General features: G+C 49.1%; 1 protein-coding gene across 1 annotated transcript in view; it reads right to left on the reverse strand.

Moving 5' to 3' along the window:
* Positions 1 to 10,000, reverse strand: part of LOC119580127 (NF-kappa-B inhibitor cactus-like) — a 31,202-nt gene that overhangs the window by 18,197 nt on the left and 3,005 nt on the right. Inside the window, exons 2-3 of the mRNA XM_037928074.1 lie at positions 6,348 to 6,453; positions 1,028 to 1,280 (exon numbers count right to left, since the gene is read on the reverse strand). Coding sequence (XP_037784002.1) covers positions 1,028 to 1,280; positions 6,348 to 6,453 — 359 coding nt within the window. The remainder of the gene's footprint in view (positions 1 to 1,027; positions 1,281 to 6,347; positions 6,454 to 10,000) is intronic.

The raw sequence follows: 10,000 nt of genomic DNA on the forward strand, positions 1-10,000 counted from the left end.
TCTTCTTCCTCAAAAAATGTATATGAAATCAATGATAATCAAGCAACTTACCAAAAGTAAAGTGAAGATGGTTTATCCAGAGAATGAGACAGCAATTCCATTCAGTCTTAAACTTTCATTAGATTTGAGGATAAAGTTTAAAAAGAAAATATGAATCATCCAACAAAGCTAGATGAACAAGGGAGCAAACGTCATCATTTTACTATTCGTCCTGGTCGAGCTAATAACTTACATTAATTTTCGTTTTTTATTGGTGTAGGAGGCATTCTCTTTGTGTATCTTGAACACTTGAGACCGCTGCTGTTGGTTGCAAGGGTACGAGTAGCTTGTAGATAGAACTTGCTGATTACGGAGCTACATTCCTAGATGATTATATAATGTAGAGATATTGGAGGAACGAGGAGATAATGACATTTTTATGTACAATCCCTGGGCTTACTCTTTCGCCCCTTCCCTCATCCTCGCAGACATCCATACATCCTGTATCTCCGACGGGAAGCGAGGACTAATCTCGTAGTCATGCAACTGTTTGGGGGATGATCTCACCCAGCGAGACGCATACACACGATACCCGCTGCGTAACCGCGGTTGACTCAGTCACCCGCGTTCATACTGACGACACCCGCAGGATTCCCAGGCGACACCAGATGCCCCCAGACCGCCATGACGTACCCCGGCTCTTCTCGCGACTCGTCTGTCTTGTCTTATCAATAACAAAATTATTAACATCCGCAGGAGACCCGGTGTCATTGGGTGTATCCAAAGCCTCTAGGGGTCACGCCCTGGGACACATACTGCTTATAGGGTGAAGGGCCCGAGGGGCGTCGTGAAAGCCATCAGCTGTTATAATATCAGGCGATAAGATGCGACGGACCGCGGCGGCCGCACAAAACGAAATGTTACGTGGAAATCCCAAGGGAGATCGCGTTCGGAGGCGCTTCAGATAACAGTGATATTAATATTGTGATAATGGAGCCAGCATAAAGGCTTACATGATAGCCAAAAGCGAGGTTCATATGCTACTTACCATCGTAGTTGGTAAGGTCAGCGGCCAGGAGTCCTGCGGTGTGTGCAGGGGCGTAGGATAGGCGGGCGTGCATGACCTCGGCCACGGTGACGGGACGTGTAAGCTGGGTCACCATGTGGATGTCTCCGTGGCCGCTGGCGGTGTGCAGGGGTGTGTTGCCCCGGCGATCCCGCGCCACAGGTGATGCTCCACACACGATCAGGTGCCGCGCCATCTCCGCGTCGCCAGCCGAAACGGCCAAGTGCAGGGCCGTCTGGAAGGACAAGGAAGAACAATAAATACCTGCATAATCACAGGACTAAATAGTCCATTCCTCGATATCAAAGTAAACGAAACATTTCTTTAATCACGGATGCAGTACTAGATAAGGGAGCTGCCCAAGGTTTTGCCAAGGCGCGAAGAAGAGAAATGACAAAATCAGGGAGAACACTGTCCAAAGAGATCAGGACGCCAAAGAGGAACAGGAAGAGCTGGGTCGTGTTGGTGGGGAAAGTCCAGGATTTACAAGCCGTTACGCCACAAGGTACTACCACTGAGGCGACCACCCTCTCCCCACGCACGCAATCTGGACCACACCTATCCCCCATACAAACTCTTACCGATTATCATTTACGATGCAGCTCTTCCTACTAACTATACATTCCAGATCATAAGGAAGCGCCCTATCCACGTGGACAGTGGAAAGACAATGGACAAATGCGGTGCTCCGGGAGCCGGCGAGCTATCCGGGTCACCAGCTCCGTACTTCCCTAAATAAAGCCGTTGCATGTTACAATGCACAGCCCATGCCATTCCAGACCCACTGAAACACTCTAACCCTCGCTCACCCTTCTCAGAAACAAACAGCCTTCATCAGCCCCGCGAAGTGACCTTAAATATATGTAATTGCTTTGTGGATGCCGTGCGATCCTCAATAACGGGGTCTGTGGCGACCTTCCCAAAGCCGAGGACGGGAAGTGTTGATAACCCAACCCCCCTCCCCACGCCCACTCATCCTCCCTTCCCCCCACCCTTCCCTTCCTCCCGAACCCTTCCCTTTACACAAACACCTGTTCGACGCTCTTCCTCGACATACACACTGGTCACGAAGACCGACGTGAACTTGCCCAGCGACTTCAGAGCGGTCAAACAAACTAAAGCAAGCGTTGGTAAATTAGCGTTTGGGAACTGGGAAGAGATACGAGCATGGGGTTGGTCAGTCGAGTCGCAGATGGCACAGGTGGTGTGTGCTGAAGGGCGGGCCGGGGAGGGGGGGAGAGAGGAGGGTTAACAAGGAAGTCTGGAGGACGCGCCGTGCGGGGGTTTACTGTAGTGTTACATGAGTACACGCACTGCCGGAAACACTAACCGCCTCGCTAGTCTTTGTAACCCAATCCAGCTTGACAATCCTCGCTTGTAGGTACAACATACAGGTAGAAGTTTGTACGCAACGTAGCCAGGGAGCGTGGCCAAAGATTATTGAAGCTTTAAGTTACTAAATCATGGTGCTGCGTGTTTGCTTGAAGAAGCAGACAAGGAAAAGCAGAATATCAAGGCCGGTGAGTGGTGATGCTGGCATAAGGAGCAGCAAGAGAAGGAAAAAAAAAGAAAAAGGGTTTGCCAATCAAGCGCTAGAACTTTCTTCTATCCCCTCATCCGAAAAGGCTTGGAATCGGTCCTATTCCCCCTCATTCTCATGAACACAAGCTGTACCCTCCTCCCGGCCTCTCGCCCTCCCTTCTTGCTCCCCCACAGGCACTCGGCTCCGCCCTCGGGGAAGCCCCCGGGCGAGCGCCAGAGTGTGACCGGGGTCGAAGCGACGCTCGCTAGGCGGGAACAAGGAAGAACCGCCTCCGGACATGATGGGTGACTCGGCATATTCATGTTGTGCGCTCACATCATCTGACGTGGCAGACAGTAGAGCGACAGCTACAGCAGAATGGCACCAGCACAGTTTACGGAAGAAGCCCTGCTCCTCTGTGCCTACCGTGGATCGGCGCGGCCTTCTGATCGCTACAAGGCCGTCTGCACCGTTTCAGTCAGGGGACACCCACCCTCCGCCAGCATCTGTCCGTCTCCCCATTACCCCCACCCCACCTTACCACGCCACAAGCCCTTGGTTCTCACGAGCTGGCACTTTGTTTCCACGGTACTACCTGGCACCATGCTCCAAGCCCTCGTTGCCACACCTCCGACACTATGCCGCTTAAGGATAACGCCGAAAGGATAAATTCACAGAAAAGTTTAAGCTATGCATTTTGAATCAAAAGGAGATATCTGAGATTATAAGATCGCTAACCAGACCACAGAATAATGTACTCTCCGATCATATTAAAATGCGGGATTTTATCTACGTGATGGCTGTATCATATCAATCAGGCGTGATGCGGGTTCTCAGGGGTGTGACAGGCCAGTGGGTCGGTACGAGACATCAGACACAGGGTGGAGGAGTGGGAGGGGAGTGGAGACGTGGGATGGGAGTGGAGGAAGAGGAGGGGAGGGAGGGAGGGGGGCAGGAAGTGTGAGCCTCTCCCCCAGACACCGAGGCGCCGAGAGCAGCCGCACCCCTTCGGTTCGTCCCCTCCGGTTGGGAGTAAATGGGCGAAGATTGTTGCCAGAAAGATAGAAACACTGATACACAAATATCTCCAATTTCTTTTTGTAACTAAAGCCAAAATGTAACTTTAGCCTTTCAACTTTTTAAATAGCATGGAGTGCCAAGAATGAGATAAGAGATACTTTTAAAGACTCCTGAAGAACACTCCGCAACATGGTCACATCCGATCGTCCAGCCATGGCAAAAACAAGCCAAAAAGGGAGGATTGAGGGAAGCAGGGAAGGAAGGGAAGACAAGGGGAGCAGTAACATCAAGTACGTCACCTAAGCCTTGAATTAGGTGAGTTATAGTCATTGGAATCTCTTCCTCCATGACTCCGAATTAATGAGTCGACCTTCACCTTTCGTGACCTGTATCATTTGTCATGATGTATCCCAATCCCTAATCCTTCGCTCTGCCAATCCCAGGTACCTAATCCTTCGCCCTGCCAATCCCAGGTACCTAATCCTTCGTCCTGCCAATCACAGCTACTTAGTCCTTCGCCCTGCCAATCTCTGGTACCTAAACCCCTGTCTGACGTACCTAGAATCACATACCGCTAAGGTACACTACACTTTGCAACACAATATTCTGCTGTACCCAATCCAGAGATATCAAGTTCTCATCTTATTTCGCCCCACACCACCGCGGTTAATAACTTCACCAGACTGAATAACTGGCAAAAAAAAAAAAAAAAAAAAAAAAAAAAAAAAAAAAAAAAAAAAAAAAAAAAAAAAATCCACTCAACTAGTCCTTGCACAGCCTCCTTGGCACCTAGTTGAGGATTGGGTGCGGGAAGCTACGGTCCATGCGGCTCTCCTTGTTCACTGATAACACTAATGTTCATAGACCTGTCGCCTTCTCTCCCCCCTTCTCTCTCCCTCCACCCCTACCAGCCTCTTCTACGCCCCCGCTTCGTCCTCCTTCTTTGGATGTTCCACGTAAGACAAGGATAAGGAGGAGAAATATTAGGAAGAGGAACAAGAAATAAGAATACGAGAAAGAGGAGAATCATAAGGAAGAGGAGGGGGGGAGGAGGAGGAGGAGGAGGAAAAGGAGAAGAAGGAGGAGGAGGAGGAGGAGAGAAGGAGGAGGCGCAGGAGAGGCATGCACAGGCTATTTTGGTCTCTGCCGGGTTAGATAACTTGTCTGCTGCGGTCACTTCCGGGGATTAAAGCAGGATTTTGGGCTAGGCTGGAGTGCAGCGGAGGCGGGGAGGTAACATACCACCACTCAAATTGCAATATCCCAATTACACTATAAGAACAAACAGCCATCTTTCTCCCACCTCCGAAACAGAAAGAAAGAAAAAGAAAACGCAAAAGGAAAAGGCACAGACCCGCGACACAACGGCTGGCGAAAGGGAGAACTGAGAGGGACAGAGACAGGGGGCGCGACCCTCCCCTATCCCGGACACTCCTTCCAACGAACAAAAGAGGGAGAGTCGACCCATTCAGCCGTTCGTCTTCTTATCTTAAAACCTCTCGGGGTGTAAGTTGCAAGGGTCTCGAGCGGTCGAACAGGCCATATTCGACCTTAGTTCTTATCTTTTTCTTCCCCCCCTCCCATCCCTTTGCCCTACCCCTGACCCCCCTACATCAAGGGTCATGACCCGGAAACGTTGATATTAATAAACCTAACCACTCCTTAAATCTGCATGACCCAGGCCATCAAAGCACCTGAACGAACTCGTGTCAAGTGATAATACTCCGTGTATAAACACACACAATCTCTCCACCGGAAATACAGCCAAGGCCTACGACTGATTTATGTTTTTTTCAGGCCATGTCAGTTGGGAGTTGGGACACGCGCGAGGGTTGGGTCGAGGGTGTGTGCAGGAGAGAGAGGGGAGGGAGGGGGAGACCATATGAATGAGGAGCGGCAACGACAAACAGGTTCCGGCGGGCGTGTGGGAGGAATGAATGGGCGGGTGAGGCAGGTAATACGCCCATCAACAGGCACACGCCATGATAATAAACGTTACGTATCCGTTTCATGGGGCATGAACTTTACTTATTTTTCCTGTTAGCACATTTTAAATAATTTGTGTTTCCAGTGAAGTAAATGGTAACGAAAATGTAGCGATTCACTGATGGAGCTGTCCAGGAGGCCTGTTCAGTATGATAAAATGAATTTTGTGTTGGTTTGTAACTATAAAGTGGCTGTCTTGACCTTCTTTTGATCGACAAAACATGAAATACTTACGTAAATGGGCAGTGCATCGTAGGATAAGCATAGAAAGAAGGAAAAAACATACAAACCAAAAACAATGAACAGCCACGAACTCTGAAAAAAACGAAATCAAGTGAACACCAACAGCCACGGCCCGAGATAACCACAAGGAACACGATCCAAGTGCTATCACCTTCCCTCCCACACCCACGCCCGCACCTCTCCCTCTTAGGCCCCTCTCGCCCCCCCATACACGCCCACCTCAGATGGGTCGCCGTGCCCACAGACCTCCACTAATCTTAACTCCGCCCTCCTGAGCTGATAAATACACTTCCTGACGGGCGCTAATATCTGCCGTTTTTATTCTGTTCCAAAACATACACAAGTTGAGAAGGATCTGTGGATGGCCGACTCGAACACTGTTACCAACTAAACCGAATTACGGAGCGAACTTTCATTAAACAATCACCTCACTGTTAAAGGGAAATGCACCAAGTATATCATGCGAACTAATTAAAACAACCGTCTACTTGATATCTACCAAAGGACAGGAATGGGAGTAAAGGTACATACCCTGCCGGTGTGGTTGGCGAGATCGAGCAGCGCCTGGTGGGGGAGGAGTCGCGTGATGTGGTACACCACCTCGACGAAGCCACGCATGACCGCCACGTGCAGCTGACTGTGGGAGATACATCCTCTTACTTCGGGGTTACGTAAAGCAATGCATACTATGCAAATCAGAGTAGAAATAATCATTTTCGTGCATACTACCAAATAGGCAACATATGTGAGACAAAACAACAATGGGTAACCAACGGAAACTAGTATTGTATTTTCGTATAAAGGTGGACACTAAGATAATCTCTACCCCCCTCCCCCATTGGAATGCACCCAATGCGTGCATGGGTGAGGTATGCCACAGCCACTTTTATGGATAATGATGTCAGAGTTCCTAGATATTGGGACGCCAGATACCTGCTTCTTGTTACTGAGAAACCTCCTCACGAGAGAAAGCACCTGGAGGAAACACCCGCACGACTCCTAAAATGAGCACAGAAAAAAGCAGAGCATAAAAGTTAATTTCCTGGCACATCACCCTTGCCGCTTTACTATTCCGTGAAGCCTGCGCCCGTTCTGCATTCTCCTTGTTATCTCGTTTATTTCCCATCCCTTTATCTCATTGCATTCTTCCAATCATGTCTCAACGCACGAAAAAAATAAGATCGAAATAGCCTTCCTGTAACTTGAGGATATTTAATATATGTATTACAGTCTCTTTGCAACTTCCTCGGATGCAGTGACGTGCATGTGGTTACCTGCGTTAATCCCTTGGCCTTACCACACCTTCACATCCTCGTTTCGCATCATAATATGTTTGTGTTCAACCGTAATGCAAGCGAGAAGTTGGTTCCTGAAGCGACTTTGTCCGTTTCTTATGTTCAGCTTGGTATCTTTAAGAGGTGAACACAGGTAAATGAAGAATGGGCGGGAGAAAATGGGCGAGATAAAGAAATGGAGATAGGGATAGAGGGGGATGGAGGAGGGGGGAATGGAGGGAGCGGAGGGGAGGGAGGGAGGGAGGGAGGGAGGGAGGGAGGGAGGGAGGGAGGGAGGGAGGGAGGGAGGGAGGGAGGGAGGGAGGGAGAGAGAGAGAGAGAAAGAGAGAGAGAGAGAGAGAGAGAGAGAGAGAGAGAGAGGAGAGAAAGAGAAGGGCATGGAGTCACCACATCCGGGTACCACCTTGTGCAGGTACACGGAACAAGGTCATCTACACAAGGACACCACCTCATCCTCCGCCCTCGAGGAATATTGCCCCCTCCTCCCCCCATCCAGCGCCTGCATTCCCAACACCCCGCCCTTCCATTGGTGTATACATTAGCCCCCTCTTCCTCCACCATTTCCTTTCTTCCTTTCTTCTCTCGTCTCCTCAAAAACTGGTTGAATGACGCAACGCTCGCATAATGTTTACCGCATTATGAAACGCAAAAGCACGCCTAACCCACGCCGCATCTCGAGCATGACAAACCATTTCAACGTGTCTACCGACATTCCTCGTGTTTTTTTTAATGACTTTTACAACAATAATAATATTCTCTGCATTGCTCAGGGATGCAGAAGCCGCGACAGGGTTCCTTCCTCTCTCCACAGCACACTAGGTGCGCATCTCACGCTGTGTCCCCAGAGCTCGGAGTCCAAGACGTCAGTCATGATCTGCTATAATTTCTGGAAGTCATTGCCTTGCTGCTGCTTTGAGCCGGATGTGGCTGGCCAGCCTCACCGTCATGCAAGGTCAGTCACGAGCTCCGGTCACAACCATCGCCCTATCTCTTCACCGCGTCTGACCTTTGACACTGACCTGCATGCCAGGCAACACATGGCGCCACATGTGCCTGGGGGCTCATCCTTGAGCCTGACGGACCAGGGAAAGATGGAGGTGGGTGGGGAAGGGGAGGGGTGAATGGACATGCCAAGTAGGCATGTTCTAATGGTGGGGATGGCCGAAGGATGCGAGGTACAAGGTACGCTTTGGGGTGAAGAGGAAATGTTGTTGGGATGAAAAAGACGGACGGACTACACAATCACATGGCGCTTACGCATACATCCGGGGGAGACACATTGCCACACTCCCTAAAAAGATATACAAATATAGACATAATATATTATATATATATATATATATATATATATATATATATATATATATATATATATTATATTATATATATATATATATATATATATATATATATATATATTATATTATATATATATATATATATATATATATATATATATATATATATATATATATACCATAGGCGGTCGACATGAGCACATGACATCCCTCTGTAAACTTCCAGCTAGAATTCCTTGAAATAACACTCAGCGTTTTCGGAGAACGGTCATCTCTATGTGCGTAAAAGAATCCAGATCGCAAGACAGGTACCTCGGGTGCAGCCGCTCCACGTGGCAAGCCCCATCGGCAGCACTTCCTGGAAGGTCTGATCGATCCCGCTCGCATTCCTGCGCGCCCAAACATAAACACACGAAAAGTTCCCGCTTATCGCGTGATGGACAAAAAATAATTGCAATGTCTGGCGATGCCGACGACTTTCCGGGCCTAAGCTAGTACTACACGTCGACGTCCCCGCCCTTCCTCTCCACTCCCATCGAGTGTGCTGATAGTAGGGGTACAGCAGCTCATATCACCGAGACGCAGCATAATCGCTCCCTCTCTCTCTCTCTCTCTCTCTCTCTCTCTCTCTCTCTCTCTCTCTCTCTCTCTCTCTCTCTCTCTCTCTCTCTCTCTCTCTCGCTCGCGCGCGCACACACACACACACACACACACACACACACACACACACACACACACACACACACACACACACACACACACACACACACACACACACACACACGACCAAATGAGAAAAAAACAACTTGAAACAATATTACGAATAGAAAGACAAACTTAGACGACAAAAACAGGCTTCAGTTTCTTTATCCTGGATATGCTTGTGTGTAAAGTACAGATGCATTCCCAGCCGTTACATAGCAACTAACAAAGACCCGAGAAGCAGGATTTGGTTCCAGCCAGAGGTGGGGGAGTAAGGGGGAGTGTACACCTGTCTCGCGTTACGCAATACAATACCCGGTCACAATACATGTGATTCTCACCTGGCAAATCCACACGTAATCAATAATCACAAGCGGAATTCCCTGATCGACGTTATCAGGATGGCTTCACAATCCACGCTCTTTATCGCAACCTTCGTCATCCCTCCTTCAGGCTCACGCAGTAGGAAGTTCGAGGTTTGTTGCGTGTCCTGTCATTGGGTGCGATTTTTCCGAGATGAAAGCATGTTCTCGAAAGCGTTTTGGCCTAACGCTCCAGGTATGTAATGCGCTCGAGGGCAGCCACTCCCACCGGCCAGGGAAACCCCTCTTTTCCCAACCACTTACACTACGTCATCTTCAAGACATTCGTAATGACCAAGAAGAAAGAGAAGATGCAAAAAGGAGCGTCCACAGATTGGCCATGCCTTTGTCGATCGGCAAACTCACTCACTCACTCACTCACTCACTCACACATATCCTGGATGATTCTCCTCAGTCACATATTTTGGAGGGAACTTCTTCGACCCACACATCCTGGAGATCCTTTATCGCCCATCGCCCGACACATCCTGGAAACTCGTCCCTCATCGTCGAACATGAGACTAACT

This window comes from Penaeus monodon, chromosome 13, assembly GCF_015228065.2.
Source record: "Penaeus monodon isolate SGIC_2016 chromosome 13, NSTDA_Pmon_1, whole genome shotgun sequence".
In the NCBI taxonomy this organism is placed as follows: Eukaryota; Metazoa; Arthropoda; class Malacostraca; order Decapoda; family Penaeidae; genus Penaeus; species Penaeus monodon.